The sequence below is a fragment of the Trichomonas vaginalis genome, chromosome III (assembly GCF_026262505.1).
Source record: "Trichomonas vaginalis G3 chromosome III, whole genome shotgun sequence".
NCBI classification, from domain to species: domain Eukaryota; phylum Parabasalia; order Trichomonadida; family Trichomonadidae; genus Trichomonas; species Trichomonas vaginalis.
Window position 1 is genome coordinate 9,279,551 of NC_067205.1, and position 18,968 is coordinate 9,298,518.

Sequence of the window (18,968 nt, forward strand, 5' to 3'; positions counted from 1 at the left end):
ACTATGATTAAAGGAATAAAAAAAGCCCAAGCAAATATTAAAGTGTGTATCCAAAATATCAATAAAGGTTGATCATTGTAGTAAGTATATCCTCCTGTTATTGTTGGTACGATCTTCCCGATGATAAATTCCCTAAAAAACGAAGAGAAAGTCATCAGAGAAGACCCCGCCTTGAAATTTTTTTTCAGAGGAGTAGGTTTTTGATCGTGATTTGATTAGAAATGTTTGGATATTACTGCCTTGGTTGCCCTTAGCATATATTTCTTTCTCTGGTTTCCGAAGATTAAATTGGTTGGAAGCTCATTGAAGTTTATCAGATCATTGGAAACTTCATACTGAAATAGAAAGCTATACTTAACAACTCAAGCTTGAAAATATGGTGTGTGTGGTTCCAAGTCATGAATGCAATATTTCTTTTCTAAATGAAAAATTGTAAGTCTATTTTAATGCTATATCACACTTCCAAGTCATAATATATGCAAGTACAGTATATTTTAATAGATTTGGTATATATAAATATAATATATTTTGATGTAAAATGTATTTATTAAATTTAATAATATAGAATATTCTTTATTAGCTAATATTGAATATAAGATAGTTTTAGTTATCTTCAGATAGAAGATTAGCTGATATTTGATTCTGTTCATCAGCTTGTGACTTAGTTTTCTTTAATGCATAGAGGAAACAAGTCAAATTTGTAATCAAATAGAAGGAATCCTGGAAAACATAGCAGAATAAGACCGTTCTTGGTGAATTTTTGTTAATTGCAAACAAAACTGCACCACTTATTAGCAAACCAAGATTCTTTGTCATTTGTCCAAGCGCGCAAAGTAATTCGTGATGCATTATAACCAAGAGACCAGATGTGATATCTGAAATTGGCTCAAATATTGTTGTGTAGAACTGAATGGGAGAAATTTTTGGAACCTATTCAAGCATTTCAGGATCATCTAGCCAAATCTTCAATACTATCTTAGGAGTAAATACCATTATAGGCCATATAGTAGCAACAATAAGTCCTGGTAAAATAAATGCATTTGCAACAAGTTTTGTGAATCTCTTTAAATCATTTCTTGTGAAAGCATAATTGGCACATGGACCAAGACCAGAAATAGCATCATTTGAACATGTAAGCAAAATTGTATATGCTTTTGCAGTTGTTGCATAAACTGTTGGGAAAATTTTATCTTTTCCAATATTCTTTGAAGCTTTGGTCACAAAACCAACTACAATGAGAGGGCAAGTCAATGTGAATAAGACCATTACAACAGTTGGAATTGTCAGCCAATGAGCATCATAAAATTCTGGACTTGGTTTGGCAAAAAATGATGACCAAACTGGCTTGACAGCAAATACATTAAAAATGAATAGGAAGAATACTATAAGACAAATTGTTGATGGACCAGAGACCAAAGCAACACCCATCCATCCGATTGAAGCATGAAATCCCCAAATGAAAAGTGCATCCAATCCAAGAGAAAGAAGTAAAGCCAAAACTTGTATCACTGATGATAAAATTGAAAATCCCATTGACATAAGAATGCTATTCAGGAAGTTAAATAAATAAACAAAGAATGGATAAATGAAAATTGGAGTTAAATATCTGACACCTACCGTTTTAAGTTTTTCTGGCATTCCAATCTTTGTGAGGATCATTGGACAAGCAGGAAGCAATAATAATGGAAGAATAATGCCAATGAATAAACCTACTCGAATAAACTCTACAAATAATTTTCCTGCTTTTTCATATTCATGTTTTGCAATTAATTGCCCTGTTTTTACTGAGGCACCACCACTTGCAAAGGTGGACAAAAGGGATACAAGGGATTTTAGACCACCAGCAATACTAACTACCGTTACTCCATCCTTTCCAAAACCCTTTTTTATAATATAAAGATCAATTGAGTCTTGAACGCCGCTAAAGATTGCAAAAAGAAGTGGACTAATGCATAGTTTCATAATGGTTACAAATGGTGATGACCCACCTAGTCTGATATCTTCAGCTGTTTGTGTTTCACTCTTCATTAATGATTAATTTTATCATTTGAATAATTCTTCACAAAAAAATGGATTAGAAAAATGAAAATACCGATCTTCGAAATTAGTTGAAATATGAAATCTATTGCATTATATGGATATAAATAATTAAAAAAATATTTCGGTAATTTTTTCTCTGAATTTTGTCAAATTGATTATGACGCAAAATCACATAATTCCATTTTTTCGGTGCTGGTGGAATCATGATTTTCAAAAGACAAATATTTAATAAGACAAATTATCATACAAAAAGACAAGAGATATGATGATATCTGAGATTTGTCAAAATATGGAATTATTACCGGAATCGAATAATAATTAAAAATCAATTCCGGTTATATGGCTAAATATTTGAGAAAAAAGAAGTAGCCTCAATTTAAACCCTTTTTCAATTGTATTGTTATGGCTTTTAAACGCTTGAAACATATTATTCGATTTCCATTATTAGGATAAAATAAAATTAGAAGTTTAAATAGCAATTAAAAGAATATGGCGCCATCTCATATTCATAAAAAGAAATTTTTATGAGTATATTAATAAGCAAATTTTCTTCGGAAAGAAGAAAATGCAGATATTTGTTTCTGCTCTTCAGCATTGGATATTGACTTTCTAAATGCATAAATGAAACAAAACAAGTTCGCAATTAGTGCTGAAGAATCTTGGAAAGCATAGCAGAATAAAATTGTCCATTTATTAGCACACCGAGATTTTGTGCCATCAATCCAAATGTGCAAAGAATACCATGATTCATGACAACTAAAAGAGATGATGGAATTCCTGAAAGAGGAGCAAAAATGGTTGAATAGAACATCATAGGAAATATTTTTGAAACCCAAGCAAGCATTTCTGGATCATCAAGTCAAATCTTTGGAATTATTTTATGTTTAAAAACCATTAAACATAAACCACGATTCCAGGAAGAATAAATGTGTGTGTAATGAGTTTTCTGAATCTTGATAGATCATTCTTCGTATATGCACATGTTGTACATGGAGTAAGACCAGAAATTGATCCACTGGTACATGAAATTAGCATTGTATATTGCTTTTGCTGTTATAGAGTAAACAGTTGGGATGATTTCATCAAGTCCTGCTTTCTTTGATGCTTGTGTTACAAATCCAACAACAAGTAGTTGGCATATTAATCTGAATAAAACCATAACCATTGATGGAATTGTCAGCATTAGAGCTTCCTTAAACTATTGGCTTGGTATTTGAAAGATTGCCGACTAAACTGGCTTAACAGCAAATTTGTTAAAAATATATAATATGAATGTGACATTGCAGGCAGTAGAAGGGCCTGCAGCAAAAGCAACACTCATCCACACTATTTGAACATGAAATCCCCAAATAAAAAGAGCATCAAAGCTCAGAGAAAGAAGATGTGCTAAAACTTGAATAATTGATGATATAAGTACAAATCCCATTGACATTAAGATACTATTCAGGAATCCAAATAAATAAACAAAGAATGTATATATGAAAATTGAAGTTAAATATGCAGAACCTTGTGATTTAAGATTCTCTGGCATTCCAATCTTTGTGAGAATCATTGGAGCAGTTAGAATTAACAGCAATGGAAGAAGAATGACAATGAATAAGCCATCACGAATAAATTCTACAAATAATTTTCCTGCTTTTTCATATTCGTGTTTTGTGATTAATTGGCCTGTATTGATTGATGTACCACCACTTGCAAATGTGGATAATGGTGTGACAAGAGATCTTAAACCTGAACTCCACAAAATAGTTGCAATAATAATGGACTGAGACATAGTTTTATTATTGTAACAAACGGCGATGATCCATCTGGCCTTGTATCTTCGGCTGTTTGTTATTCCCCCATTCATTAATGAAAACGCATCCTATTTGAATACTTCTCAAAAAAATTGAGTCAACCAGCGTCAAAAGTCAGATCTAGTGAAAAATTATTATTGTTGAATCAAACATCAGACGCTGATAGCAAATAGCTTTAGTTAAACACTATTTTGTAAAGTGGTCAAAATGTCACGTAATGGATAGATTCTGAGATGGTGAATTCATGTATTTGCACGATACAATCATGCAGGAGAAATTTATATATCTAAACATAAATTATATCTTGAATAAATAGGAAATCGAAATTTAATTAAAAATACGATCTAGATTTGAGGAACATAAATAGATAAAATGGTCTTATTTCCAGGATTATATGATAATGGCTAGAAGGAAATATTTGCAAATTATGTATAGATATTTAATGAAAAAGTAAACAAAAAATTCTATGAGTCTTCATAATAAAAAATCGTCAAAATTTTTCAAATCATTTTTTTCATATGCATCTAATATAATATTTTTAATAGGATAGGAGATAATATAACTCTAATTACCTTCAGAAAGAAGATTAGCAGATATCTGCTTCTGTTCCTCAGCTTTAGCTCTTGATTTCTTGAAAGCAATGATGAAACAGATAACATTGCAAATCAAGAAAAATGAATCCTGGAAAGCGTAGCAGAACAAAACAGTTCTTGGTGAGTTCTTCTTTATTGCAAACAATACTGCGCCACTGATGAGTAAAGCCAAGTTCTTTACCATCATTCCAAGAGCACAAAGGATTTGATGGCCCATAACAACCAAAAGCATTGAAGTAATGCCATTAATTGGATCAAATATTGTTGTATAGAACATTATAGGAGAAATCTTTGGAATCCATTCAAGCATTGTTGGATCATCAACCCAAATCTTCAGAATAACCTTAGGTCCAAATACCATCAAAGGCCACATGATGCCAACGATAAGGCCTGGAAGAATGAATGCGTTTGCAATAAGCTTTGTGAATCTGGAAAGATCATTCTTTGTAAATGCCCAAGTTGCGCATGGAACAAGACCTGAAATAGCTCCACTTGAGCATGAAAGCATAATGGTATATGCCTTTGTTGTAGTAGAATGCACTGTTGGAATGATTTTCTCTAATCCGATATTCTTTGAAGCTTTTGTAACGAATCCAACAACAATGAGCGGACAAACTAATGTGAATAAGATCATAACAACTGTTGGGATTGCTAACTTTAATGCAACCCAAAATTCTGGACTTGGTTTCGAGACAAATGCGGACCAAATTGGTTTGACTGCAAATCTGTTAAAAACAAATAAGAAGAACATTATTAAACAAACTGTAGTAGGACCAGCAACAAAACAAACGCCCATCCAAGCGATTGAAGCGTGAAATCCCCAAATGAAAAGTGCATCAAAACCAAGAGCAAGGAGTAATGCTAAAACTTGGATAACTGATGAAAGAATAGCAAATCCCATTGACATTAATATACCGTTAATGAAGCTAAATAAGTAGGCGAAAAATGGATACAGATAAATTGGGAATAAATACTTTGAAGCATCATCTTTGAGATCTGGTGTAATGCCGAGCTGTGTAATGATCATTGGTCCTGAAGGAATTAAAAGAATTGGTAATATTATACCAAGAATTAAGCCAACACGAACAAATTCAACAAATAGCTTTCCAGCCTTTTCAAATTCGTGCTTTGCAATTAATTCACCAGTTTTAATCGTGGCCGCACTACTGGCAAAGGTAGAAACAAGTGTTACAAGAGTTCTTAAACCTGATGCAATACTAACTATAGTAACTCCTCTACTGCCAAAGCCTCTTTTCATGATGTAAAGATCTAATGAATCTTGAACACCATTAAAAAGTTGATATAATAAAGGTCCAAGGCATAATTTCATTATTGTAACAAAGGGTGAAGATCCACCGAGTCTGACATCCTCGGCTGTCTGAGTTTCACTATTCATTAATGAAAGGTCTTTCGATTTGAATTTATTCTCAGAAAAAATTGGATTATTATTCTCAAATTTCCGATCATAAAAAGTTCAAAAATTTAGGCTAAAATTATTGTGCACACACATCGTTAGGACTTTCCTTAATCGGTGAATTTTTTTTGGATCACGCTCAAATTTTATTTTTGTGATCGGAATTTTTTTTTGTGATGGGAAATTCGATAATTAACTATTTTCTTTGGGGATGAATACGTGATCTCACGTAATTCGTCCAAGGCAGGGTGTTTAACTATTCAGAGCTAAAAAGGAAAAATAAGAAGTCTATTGCCAATGATTAACTTCAATTTTGCCATAATTCAATCTAATTTATTGATATGATATATCATTTATAATAAAAATTATAGAAATATTAATAAAAAAAATTATTTAAAAAAACAAAACACATTTATAACTCTATATTAATCTAACTTCGATCTAATTGCATTAATAAATCCAGATCTTCCCAGTTTTTGCATCAAATTTTGAATATCGCTTTCGCTGACTCTCATTCCAATTTCTTTGAATCCTCTGCACATTTCCTGTGCATTTCTTGCCCGTATGACCACGTCTTCCCATGAATCGTTACGAATTTGACTTGCAATTCTTGAAATTGCGGCTTCTCCTTCAGTTACGTCCCTATTTCTTGATTCGGAGTATGAGGAACCATCAGAAAGCATCCTTACGAAGCTGGATAAGTTAAACGGACCTCCATAAATTTTAATAATTTCTTGGAGGTCTCTTCTTTGAACTAAAATGTTTGTATCCCTTGCGATGCCATTGCGGATATCCTCTACGTCCAGGTATTCGCTCTTCCCACGCCATTTGGAAAAAGCCTGTTTCCCTCCTCTGAAAAATTTTGAAACTTGTTGGGAAATAATTTTGACTAATTCTTTGGGAGGAAGATTGTTGAGGCGCTCGCAGTTGGTACATTCGTCTGCATTGAACTCTGGCTGCTCGGAAGTCATGATTACCGGTTTTTCTCCGAAAATTGAGGGATCTAATTTTCCTCTTCCGCCGGAAGAAGGACTTGACGGGGATTTCGGAGAGTACTGGCCAAATATGGATGGATCAAGTTTGTCACGGCCGCCAAATGAGGGACTGGAAGGAGATTTCGGAGAAAATTGGCCAAAAATTGAAGGATCGAGCCTCCGACCACTCGGGGACATGTTCGGTGAACTGTTAGCGGATGGAAAGTCCCTGTATGGTGAATGTACGGAATTTGGTGAATAATCTTCTGATCTTCGTTCAGGGGAGTATTCAAACGAGTCATTTCGCTCGGAAGAATATTGTCTGTATGGTGAAGATGTTGGTGTTGGATCATATGTCGATCTTCGGCTTTTATTTGGTGATGAATTTTGATTTCTTTGTAAATCATCGTTAATTCTATGTGGGGATGGTGGTATTTCTAACGGAGGAGCAGAAAATTTCGGAGTGGGAATGTCATTCTTTGAGTAACAAATATCTGAAATTAATTTGAAATATTTGATGTATCCAGTGCCTTCATCGTCATATCTATCTATCATATCTTGTATTTCGGACTTTGGAATTGAAAAATAATCTCCAATTTCGTTGAAAATTCTATAAGTGACTAAACCACTTGCATTTTGATCTGATTCCAAGAATTTATTCAAAAACTCTCTTGCGTTTGATCGTAGTCTATCATTTAATGATAAATTAAGATTATTATTAGATTCAGAACCTTGATATTGTAAAAATCGAATGAAATCATTGTATGTCATAGTGTTTGAAGTTATTCCAACAGCTCTCCATAATATTGCAATATCTTGTTGAGATACTTCAAAACCTAATGCGTAAATTCTGCTTGAAAATTGTTCTATGGACAAATTGTCTTCAGTACTAAACATGTTCCATATATTCCAATCAGAAGTTCCTAGAGACTTGATACGTGACTGTATCTGCTGAAGGGTTTGACGTCGTCTAATTCCTTCAGTCATCGTCTGTCAAAAATTTTCAAAATGTTAAGAAAAAAAAGTTATTTGAAAATTCAAAATTTTATTATGTGAAGTAGGATCTGTTTACAAAACGGGAGGTATCAAATAAATTGGTTATTACATCCGAGGATTCACGTGCGACACTTAACAAAAAATCATAATCCTTTTTCGTCAAATCGATTTTCCTAAACCTGCATTTTGATGCCTCACTCCATTCAACAACAAAGTCGGAAATAATTACAAGTAAATCCATAAGATCTTTGCGCATTGGTTTCAGTATTTTTATTGCTGTATCTCTTAAATTGTCATAAACTCCCCTTGAAATATCATGATTTGTATTTTTACTGAACTGTGAAGTAGCCATTTGGAATGCGGCATCATACAAATCAGAAAATACATAGCCTTTTTCTAAAATATACCTAACAAATTCGAAGAATTTACCGGGTAAATTACTTTGTTTGGACTCAGACAAGTATTGTACTGATGGTAAAAATATTGAATTTAAATAACTGTATGCTTTTTCATTATTTCTATTTTTAATTAATTCTTGATATCTGAATTTTTCTATGATTTTTGCATAATTCTCAAGATTTTGACATTTTTGCACGGAAACTAGTAATATATTATATTGATTATCTGCGAATAATTGATATTGCTGTCCAATTCCAACAGCAAATTTCGGATCTAATTGTATTAAACAATTTGCAAAATTTGCTAATTCATGTGCATTTGCCTTAATACCATTTGTAAGCATTCTTATAATTCTATCAAATCTATGACCAAGTAATTCAATGAAATCAAGCTTTTCTTTTCCTGATATTGTGTTAATTACAAATGAAAGTAAATTAATTAAATCATTGAATACAGGTTCGGATGATAATTTGCTTGAATCATTCAATATGTTATCCAATACATTTCTATTTGTAACAAGCATAGTAAGAAAACTTCTGTTATCATTACGTAAAAAATCAGCTAAATAACTAGCAAGAGATATTTCATCAATAACCTTCCTAAGTGCACTAAATTTATTGATAGTGGAATTCTCCATTGCATACAAAATGTAGAGGGCTGTATCGGGGTGCAATGTTGGAGCTGTTGCACATTGTTGAAGGATTTCCATTGGAGTAATTGTGTGGGGGCATAGTGTTTGCTGAAAATCACTCATTTTTGTGTAGAATTTGAACACCATCTTCCAATATAACTGAAAAGCAACATTAATGTTGCTTTTTTGCTTGATAATATTGCTAATTGCTCTGCAAACAGGGTATGAAATTTGATCATATGAAGAATAATCAGCTCTCTGAATAAAATCAAACAATGTATCTAAGTATCCATTTTTGAGGAACATATTTGGTAAATTCCTTGCGAAACCATTGATTACAAATGGATTATTATCGTAATTATTATTTGCTAAATGATAAAACATATGCAATGAATTATCATCTAGAGCATAAAGGTCCAAAAGAATGTCAAACATATTGACGAAATTAGGAATTTTCATATTAACTAATTTCTCTCTCAGCTCTTGTTTGTTTTTGAATCTGAGGATTAGTTGAGAAACTTTATTTTCATCATTGAGAGTGCAAATCTTTTCAATATCATCATGAACTTCTTCTGTTTCTGAATCTGATTTAACACTATTTAGAGAAATAGTAATACTTTGTGGTTGCGAATTCTCTTCCATTGTATGCGGTTTATATTCATTTCTTCGCATTTCATTTGGTTTTCGTTCGGAGTTGCTTGATCTTGTAGACATTTCGGGAGGTTTCTTTTCTTCGTTATCATCATCATCTGAAGATTTCTCATCCCATCTTCTATGTCTGTGTCCTTTTCTTTGTGGTTTTTCGCTACTGTCGGACTGTTTGTTTGTTTCAGAGGATTTTTTAAACAATCTGACATTTCCTTCTTGATCTTTTTCTTTTTCAACTGATTCTGGAACATTGTTTTCTTGGTGTTGCATTTCTTGAACAGCATTAGAATCGATGGCTTCTTCGCCAATAAAATTCTTGTTATTATTGAATTTTGCAATAAATTCTTTGAATTCCTTTGAAGAAACTCTTTGAACTTGAGGAGGAAGATTCGTTGGTGAAGGCATCCACCAGCCTTTCCTGTAAATGGCTATAGAATCATATTTTGCTGTGTTTTCTGACACTGTTTCTAAATCAGTCTCTTTGCAATTTATATTATGGAATCTCACCCAAAAATCGTCAAAATGAATAAAAGTGACAAATCGACCTTTTTTGCTGCATGAAATTGCAGACAAATAATAGTCATTATTATTGATGCAAACAGTATCAATTACTTTCATTGTTTGATATTCAGACATTGTTATTATCAAATACTGTGGAAGTTCATTTGTAACATTAGAAATTGATGCGAATTTGTCCAATTTTCCATCAAGTTGAACCATCAATTTTGAATAATCATTAAAATCGACTTTGAACAAATTAAATGGATTGTTATATGTATTTTTGAACGATTTGTAAGCGATATGAAGGAAATCTTCATTTGAAGTTGATATGTTTTGGATCTTGTTGAGTATTTCTTCATTATCTTGGTTGTTTTGATCCAAATTTTGGAAAAGATTTGCAATATAAGTTGGAAATCCATCAATTTTCTCTTCAAAGCTAAGTATCTTTTCTTTGAACTCAGGGATATAATAGAGCATTTGCATGAATGAAATCACATATTCATTGATGTTTTCTGCCTTGATTCCTTTCTTTTCAATTGGTGTTTCCTTACTAATCTTATCAATCTTTGTATTAACACTATTTATTTCGCGCTTTGATAAATTATTTGTTATTTTGATGAGGAAATCGACGTATTCAAGACCAACGTTTGTGAATTTGTTCCTTGATAAGAATATTTCGAGGAACACTGATGAATATTCACTCATATCAATTGGCAAATGATTTGTGCATTTGATCAAAGAGTTAAGGAAAGAAGGAGTTGAAATCTCTTGGATGTTTTGGAGATTTGCTTCTATCAATTTTGTCATAATCTCAGACATATACTTTTTGTCTTCTACATTTTCAGCAATATATGGAAGAAGACGAATTGCAATTGAATCATTCTCAGTGATAGAATCTCCGAATTGTCCCAAAACAAATGAAGGTAAATCATCTATATCATTTTGAATAAATAACTCTTCAATTGCATCAAGAACTTTCTTTCTTTTCTCTGAAACAACAAATGAATTAAACCCATAAGAAGTAAGGATATTTGATGGGCATCCAATATCAATCAGTTTGAGTAGTTTGATGACAATTCTTTGGTTGTCATGTTTCTCTCCAATGAATGTCATGATTTTGTTGAATTTCTTGGAAACAATATCTCTTGATGGAACAAAATATTGGAATAATTTCTCAAGAACGCATAAACAATAAAGAATGATGTTGTCATCATCAAAAATTCTATAAGATGATAAAACAAATTCAGCAATTTCGTAATCATAATCAGAAGTGATCATTCCAAGTGCTCTGTCGCTTTGTTCTTCTAAGTTTTTCATAATAAAGTGAAGGAAATACAAAGAAAGCCACATGTTACTTCCATCAAGAATGTTCTTTTTGCCTTTGATGCGATTATCGATTTCTTCCATGCATTTTTCATATGTAGGAAGATTATTAAATATATAAAACATATCATATCCTTTCGGATCGTTAATTTGAATAAAATTGAAAAGTCTTTCAATGAAATCGAATTTTGGAATAAGATTATTATTTTCTGATGATTTTCCTTCATATAAAAATCGATCAAATTTAGTTATCGGTTTCATAAATTTATGAATCTTGAAACCGTCAATTGATTTAACAACATCATATGGATATTGTTTTGTTTTAGCAGCTATGTATGAAATAATGCTTAATCCTGAACATTCTTTTGGAAATCCAACAATTTCATCATTAATTTTGATTTTGTGCAAGAATTCATCTGGTAAACAACAATTTGGATTGTTAATCATGAAGTATCCATATGTATGGTAAATAACCTCTGTTGCAAGAGAATATTGTTCATATTTGATACAAGAATTAATTATTTCATCAAATTTGTAGTTTTCGTAATAAATAGTTCTTAAAATGTTAGTCAGTATTTCTTTGTGATATATCTCTCTGTCAATTTTGGAATAAGGAATCAAAATAAGTAAATTTTCGAAATCTACATGCCTGGTTATTTTTAGTTTCTTGTTGTAACATCTGTCTAAGATAAATGCGGCGTTTTCTTTATCAGAATTTTCATACAAGAAATTATCAAGTATCTCGCTGAATGTAGTGATATTATCTATTCTATCCAATAGTTCAAATATCAATCCATTCACACACTCTTGTTTATTTCCATGCTGTTTGAGGATATCTTTAAATGTTTTCACTGGTTTTCTACTTCTAACGATTTGATCAGCAATATTAGATACTTGATTGTTTTGCTCCTGGAGGTGGTCATCTTTCGGTATATCTTTTGATTCTGATACATTTGAACTCATTATCTTTTTATGGGAAAAAAAATTGTTGGAAAAAAATATTGGAGAAATAAAAAATTATTCTTTGAGAAGTGGAAGAACTCTTTAAAAATCAATTTAACTATAAAACCCGAAAAAATAAGTTCCAAATCAAAACCTCAATCTCAATTTTAAAAATTTATTAACATCACATAGGACAAACTATTCTCGCATTGTGAAAATTCATAAATTACTTATTTTTAATAAAATTTAAATTATATAAATCATGATAAATGGAGATATTTCGTTTAGAGGCATCAACCGAGAGCAAAATAGTGGGTGTGAATTGTGTTTCATTGGTAAAGGAGGTCTAAGTGGTTGGCAAAGAGCATCTCGAATAATATTTTTATTCATAAAATGTTCGTAGGGATAAAACTCAGATACGTGCACAGTACAATCATCAGGGAGTTGGAAATTAATATTGTTGGATCCGCAAAAGTAGACTTTATTAAATTGAACTCGATTATCAATATTAAAATAAGAAGTTCTAGGCGGAATATATATAGTTTGCAATGCAGACTTTGAAAAGGCAGCATCTCCAATCGTAGTAATTGTATCTGGCAAGATTAATGTCTTTAAACTACGACATTCATAAAACATTGCGTGGGGCAAAGAAGTAGCATATGCTGCACTTAAATCAATATATTCTACGTTATAACATTCTCTAAATATCTCCATTTCAAATACTTTAATCGAATTATTTAAGATAAATTTAGAAAAAGTGCAACCTCGAAACGATTTTGCGCCAGAAAGTATTTTCACTGATGGTAATATATCAATAGTATAGCTTGATGGATAAATATATAATGTTTTGTAATCAGAACTGTATAATATTCCATTATGAACTTTGAAGAAACGACTTTTTGAGATGATTTCGGTTAATTCGTTACATCCTGCAAATGATCGAGTTTCTATAATCTCTACATTCTCGGGTATTGTTATGTTCCTAAGATGGGTCATTAGAAATGTACCTAATGGAATTTTCTTTAATGAGATAGGTAACGCAACATTTTCTAGGTCTGAAACATAAAAAACATAATCTTCCAATAAATTTGAAGATTTTGTTCCAGAAAGATCTATATATTGAATTCTTGATAAATAAAATGCAAGATTTCTTATTACCTTTATCGAACTTGGAATGTTTATTGATCTAAGAAGAGATTGATAAAAGCAATATCCGCCAATTTCAACAATAGAATCAGGTAATGATATTTCGGTAATGCTGCATCCATAAAAACTTGAATTGCCCAATATTGTAACAAATTTTCCATTAATTAATTTAGGAATTGTTAATTTACCATTAAATGAGGGATTAATTGCACATTGAGTTCCATCTCCAATTTGAACAGATTCTGATGATAAATCAATGTATTGAATTGGAGTTTCGCTGCCTTCATATTTCAGCGATATTGACTTTGCTTTTTCGAAAAATGATTAAATTCAGCTGGAAAGATTTATCCTTAGCTTATGTAAAAAAAAAAAAGGTATTGGGGCTTCCAGGCGCGTTGCGCCCTCTAGCCCCGAAGATGTTTAGTATAAAACCGCTTTTTAACTTCACTTAAAATGCCACGTAAGCTACGTAAGAATATACGTAAGAGGAAGAGAGCATTGAAACATCCAATAGTAAGACTAACACCACAACAACAGTTGCAACAACAAATGCTGAATGACCCCACTATGTTGCAACAAATGTCAAGCAATCCTATGCTTTTAAACCGAGTTCTTGGTGCACAGAGTGGAGGTTTAAGAGCGGCACTTTTAGCGAAAATGGCAGGCTATGGTGGAGCTGCAGACGGAACAGCCTATAACCCTCAAAGTCAAATGAATTTGAGTTCACTCAAAAATCAAATAACAGATGTCAAAAAGTCAAACATAGACATACAGAAGCAAATAAGTGAAAACGAAAAGAAACTAGAATATGACAGACACACAAAGAAACTCAATGAGTTAAACGTAGAGAAAAAGAAGAAAGAAGAACAACTGAAAGAACTAAGTACAGAGGAATATGCGAAAAAAGTGTCAGAAAAAGCAGCAGAAGTAGCAAAAATGGAACAAGATGTTGTAAATTTGAAAAACCATACTACTCGATATAAAGTACTGAAAGATGAAGAGATAAAACAAAAAGCCCTGAAGACATATATGGATAGCGATGAGTATAAAAAAGAAGTTGAAGCAAATGTAAAGGCAGAAAAACTTTTACAGTTGCAAAACCAAACCGTACAGTATGAAAACTTAGCACAAGAAAGTAAAAATAACGACGCAGCCATGCAAAAGGCAATGAAAAGCGCAGAATATATAAAAGCTAACAATGACTGGTTAGATGCCCAAGCCAACGCCAAAGCAGCCCAGCTTATAGGGTCAATAAGGACAAAAATACAAGCGGATGAAGACAGTTCAAATGAAGCTTTAACAAATGCTGACTTTAAGAACGCCTTCGAAGCTCTTCATAGTAAGGTGAAACAAGTGAACGACTTCTCATCTGGAAAGAAACTGAAGTCTGAAGGTTTCGACAAAGAGTTAAAAGAAGTAGCACAAAATATGACGAAAATAACAGATGCAGCAACGAGACAGGCAGTTCAAAGTGCCTATGACGCCGTTAGAGCAACTGTTGTGAAAAGTCAAGAAAAAGAGTTACAACAGACCAAAACAGACCTAGTAAATGCTTTCTTAAAAACGAAAAGTCAGGTAGGACATTACGCTGCAGATGGAACATATGTGCCAGCTGGTGGAACTTATATACCAGCTGGTGGAACTTATATACTAGCTAGTGGAACTTATATACCACCAAACCCTCCAAGAGAAGCACCTGCACCAGGACTACCTAACACATTTACATCGTCACATGGACACAGACACAGGCATGCACCAAAACCAGCACAACAACCACCTCCACAACCAGCACAACAACCAACAGTTCAAAACCCTGCACAACAACAACCACAAACAGCACAGCAACCAGCACAACAACCAGCACAACAACCACCTCCACAACCAGCACAGCAACCTCCACAACCAGCACAACAACCACAAACAGAGCAAGGACATAAAAGAAGTAGAGAACAAGGAAACCAAGAATTCTTAAAAAGGCTTAAGGAAGAGTGTGGTTACCCAGATAGTATTGACTTTAGTGACAGATATAAAGAAGCTATTAGAAAGTTCAAGGATGGAAATACTGACCCGGACCTATTTAGCTTTATGGCTCAGCACCAAAACGGATATAAATTCAAACCTGGAAAATACAAGCTCGCTAAGGGATATGATTTAATAGCATATCATCCAAATGACATGAACGAATTTACTCCGAGATATTTGATGTCAGAGCTAAATGACAATTCAACTCCCGTCATGAAACGCGTAAAAAATAGAGACGGAACGAAAGAAGAAAGGTTTATGAGTCCGGATGACTTAGATAGGGAAATTGTTGAAAACGGTCTCGGAATATATGAAATGCCAGCAGATGAGGTACAAGAAACTCCACAGGAAGAAGTTCAGATACAACCAGACATGGAAGAAATAGTTCAGCAACAACAGCTAGAAGAGCCTGAAGGAAACGAACAAGTCACTCCTTTGGAAACTAACTTCACAGAACTAGATGAAGATTTGGAACAGCCGAAAAATCTTGACCCTCAACAAGAGTATGCGGAGAATATGGAATATTTCCAAGAGTCTAAAAAAAATTCGGCTGACATAGTAGAAGAATATCGAAAAATGTTTGCCGACATACAAAAGACTCCAACACAAGATGAAAATATTCAGCATAGAATGGAAGCACTGAAAGAAAATGTACACAAATACAACAACCCTTTTTACTTACGAGCATTTAACGTTCAATCTTTGGATGAACTCGGTGAAAATAAAAGGTTAAATTTCAACAAAACATATAGAAATGAAACATTGTTTAAAGTTCATTCAGAACCTAACCAAGATGGAAACAAACCTACTTTTGTTTCTGCAGACGATGGAACTACAATGAGATGGGGTCATAAAGCTAATCCGGATAGGTGGTTCATAAACTTACAACCACAATTCCAAGAAGTTGTAGACGCAATGGAAGAATGGTGAACAGATATAGCTGGTATTTTAAGCGCGGCTTTAATGCCATTGAAAGATATGAAACATGCAGATATTTTGGACCAGTATGAAATGAACATGGCTGATGGAAATATAACACCTGACGTTCTAGAACATTTATCTCAAAGAACTACACAGAACCATAGAGATGGTATATTTGGTGAAGAGTTTAGAAAGAAGTTAGGGAGAGAGAAGGAAGAGAACCTATTGTACATGACCTTGCAAATGAAAGTTTGCAAAATGTCATAAAAACTTACTTTGCAGACAATGAACTGAGAAGGGATGAATATTTAAGAAAACTCAAATGGACAGTACCAAATGAAATGTTAGTATTGAAAAACATGTTCCTTGACAAAATAAAACCAACTACAGAAATAAACGACGCAAGACTGAAAGATTGGGTAAAAGCTTTCCCATTCACAAAAGATATAGTTGGTAACATGGAAAGAAAACCAGAATGGCTACAAAAACATATATTTGGAAACGAGCATATTCCATATGGACAGGCACTGTTTGAAGAGCTTGAACCGGAAACTCAGGAAAGAGTCATGCAAACAATAAGCGACGACTCAAATACAAACTATGACAAACTCTTTCTAGGATATAGGTTACCTGAGATGGGCGACCAGAGCCCAAAGGCAAAAAGGACATGGAAAATTTGCAACATACTAGATGAACATGAGGCAAAGATGCAACAACTTGAAGCAGAGGGCAAGTTACCAAAGCGACACCAAAGAAGAAGAGTAGAACAAAGTGAAAGTAGTGAAGAAGTAACTTCATCTAGTGAAAGTAGTGGCAATGAAGGAAAAAGAAGAGTTAAAAACTCAGTCAGGAAGAAAGTAAAGCTTGGTCCACGTGGGTTCTATTATGACAAATAAATCCAACTATTCTATATTTTTACCCATATGAAATGTACGCCGCTCAGAATATAACGCCAACAGTTTTGGATGCCATGAACGGAAATGTTTCCGAATGGTATAACGAATGCGACAATGCCATTAGAAGGTCAGAAATAGTTCCTGGAACTTACGAATATACAACTGCTGTTTCATATGGAAACGTAGGTGAGTTTGGAGAAGGTTCTTCAACAACAGTAGATATTGCTTGCGACAGGTTTCATATAATTTCTATTGACAACTCTTTCTTATACGTGGAACAAGACATTGAAATAAAACCTTCTGCCAAGTTGTCTGACAAGAAAGGTTGCAATGGAATTTTCTATGTCGGATACCAATATGCTCCAGAAGTTTTCATGGGATATAAGATATATTCTAACTCTGACTTAGTTCAAACAGTAACATGGGCAAACTATGAATGGTTCGCTTTGAGAAACTCAGTACAACCACAAGCTAGAGAACAAACAGACCAGTATGCAACTATTGAGAAAATAAGAAGACTTGACCCTAACGTTCCAGGAGTTTATGTTAACCTTTCTGGACAAACTGCAGCAGCAGTAACCAAAGTAAAATTGAAACTTAGAGTTCCTTTGTCATCTTTCCTCATCTTCAGGTTTTTAAGATACTTGCCAAACTGGGCAGGAAAAATTTCTATCGAACTTACTCCAAGCAAAAATAACTTAGCCATTGCACCAACGCAAGACCCATTCACTCTTACAGACGTAGAGGGAACAAATAAAACGTCATTCGCCGACTTTTGCAAAGACAAAGTTGACTTAGACTTTGGTTTCTCAAACCTCAACACTGAAGTAAACTACTACTTCAATGCTGCTGGAACTGCTTGGGACCCAGTTAAGTTCACATGCGAAAAGTTTGAATGCAAGAGAATAGAAAGCAGACTTGCAGTCTATATGTTGGACCCAGATATTTCAAATGCTTTAGCTGCCAAATATATTGCAGTTCCACTTATGTTCCCTATACACCAAATATCTGTCAAAGACTTTGCAGGTGAAGTTGGAAACCAAAGTGCTGACCCAGGTGCAAGAACAGATATTGCCTTAACAACTGCAATGAAACATGCAGATACTATGTTTGTACTGTTCAGACGAACTATAAATGACTATTCTTGTTTCTACAACCCCGGTATTAAATATCATATAAACATAGATGGCAAATACTATCCAAGAGAAGAATATTCTACAGTTGAGGATATGAGGTCATACAACTTGACATTAGATGCTATGAACTTTAACAACAACTTCACAACAACCATTAACCCTGAAATGCAAAGTTCTATTATGCCATATGTGAAAGTATGGACTCATACAGGAGTCAAAACACTCAATATACAAATGGAGACCGTTCAAACTTTTGGCTTGGCATTCCATTTGCTGACTCAGAAGACTTTATGGGTGGTATTTCAACTGTTGGTACAGTTCAAATACAATATACTGGTGACAGAGACGGTCCAGATGAATTGAAAGCAAAGAAGTTTACAAAACCAATAGCACTTTTCACGGAAGATGCTCTTTTGAAGATTCGTTCGATGAAACCTGCTGGGGCTCCTCAGATTGGTATAACGACAGCTTCCATCGAGCAGATTTTGGCAGCAGGTCAGTAAGTTGTTCTTGAACTGACTTCTCTCCGTCAAATATTGACAGTACGCCAGTTTTGATATAATATTGTATTATAAACTTACCTTTAGAAA

At 33.5% G+C, this 18,968-nt stretch overlaps 8 protein-coding genes and 1 pseudogene across 9 annotated transcripts, besides 1 other annotated feature; 1 reads left to right on the forward strand and 8 right to left on the reverse strand.

Moving 5' to 3' along the window:
* Window positions 1-603: 603 nt before the first annotated feature.
* TVAGG3_0670300 (uncharacterized protein) lies at window positions 604-849 on the reverse strand (the record flags this gene model as incomplete). The annotated part of the gene is made up of 1 exon (XM_001320922.1): window positions 604-849. The coding sequence occupies one exon, from the start codon at window positions 847-849 to the stop codon at window positions 604-606; it is 246 nt and encodes an 81-aa protein (XP_001320957.1).
* Window positions 850-930: 81 nt separating this feature from the next.
* Window positions 931-2,028, reverse strand: TVAGG3_0670290 (multidrug resistance protein YPNP-related family; the record flags this gene model as incomplete). Its single annotated transcript, XM_001320923.1, has 1 exon — window positions 931-2,028. One exon carries the CDS (start codon window positions 2,026-2,028, stop codon window positions 931-933), a length of 1,098 nt encoding a protein of 365 aa, XP_001320958.1.
* A 973-nt stretch (window positions 2,029-3,001) lies between these two features.
* Window positions 3,002-3,223, reverse strand: TVAGG3_0670310 (uncharacterized protein; the record flags this gene model as incomplete). Its single annotated transcript, XM_001320924.1, has 1 exon — window positions 3,002-3,223. One exon carries the CDS (start codon window positions 3,221-3,223, stop codon window positions 3,002-3,004), a length of 222 nt encoding a protein of 73 aa, XP_001320959.1.
* A 45-nt stretch (window positions 3,224-3,268) lies between these two features.
* TVAGG3_0670320 (multidrug resistance protein YPNP-related family) lies at window positions 3,269-3,889 on the reverse strand (the record flags this gene model as incomplete). Its single annotated transcript, XM_001320925.1, has 1 exon — window positions 3,269-3,889. The coding sequence occupies one exon, from the start codon at window positions 3,887-3,889 to the stop codon at window positions 3,269-3,271; it is 621 nt and encodes a 206-aa protein (XP_001320960.1).
* Window positions 3,890-4,400: 511 nt separating this feature from the next.
* TVAGG3_0670330 (multidrug resistance protein YPNP-related family) lies at window positions 4,401-5,825 on the reverse strand (the record flags this gene model as incomplete). Its single annotated transcript, XM_001320926.1, has 1 exon — window positions 4,401-5,825. One exon carries the CDS (start codon window positions 5,823-5,825, stop codon window positions 4,401-4,403), a length of 1,425 nt encoding a protein of 474 aa, XP_001320961.1.
* Window positions 5,826-6,268: 443 nt separating this feature from the next.
* On the reverse strand, window positions 6,269-7,804 carry TVAGG3_0670340 (EF-hand family; the record flags this gene model as incomplete). The annotated part of the gene is made up of 1 exon (XM_001320927.1): window positions 6,269-7,804. The coding sequence occupies one exon, from the start codon at window positions 7,802-7,804 to the stop codon at window positions 6,269-6,271; it is 1,536 nt and encodes a 511-aa protein (XP_001320962.1).
* A 61-nt stretch (window positions 7,805-7,865) lies between these two features.
* TVAGG3_0670350 (cysteine proteinases family) lies at window positions 7,866-12,278 on the reverse strand (the record flags this gene model as incomplete). The annotated part of the gene is made up of 1 exon (XM_001320928.1): window positions 7,866-12,278. The coding sequence occupies one exon, from the start codon at window positions 12,276-12,278 to the stop codon at window positions 7,866-7,868; it is 4,413 nt and encodes a 1,470-aa protein (XP_001320963.1).
* Window positions 12,279-12,503: 225 nt separating this feature from the next.
* On the reverse strand, window positions 12,504-13,509 carry TVAGG3_0670360 (ribonuclease inhibitor domain-containing protein; the record flags this gene model as incomplete). The annotated part of the gene is made up of 1 exon (XM_001320929.1): window positions 12,504-12,971. One exon carries the CDS (start codon window positions 12,969-12,971, stop codon window positions 12,504-12,506), a length of 468 nt encoding a protein of 155 aa, XP_001320964.1.
* A 2,696-nt stretch (window positions 13,510-16,205) lies between these two features.
* Window positions 16,206-18,968: part of a mobile genetic element that runs on past the window's edge.
* TVAGG3_0670380 lies at window positions 17,275-18,881 on the forward strand (annotated as a pseudogene). The gene has a single exon. A coding segment is annotated over exon 1 (1,607 nt).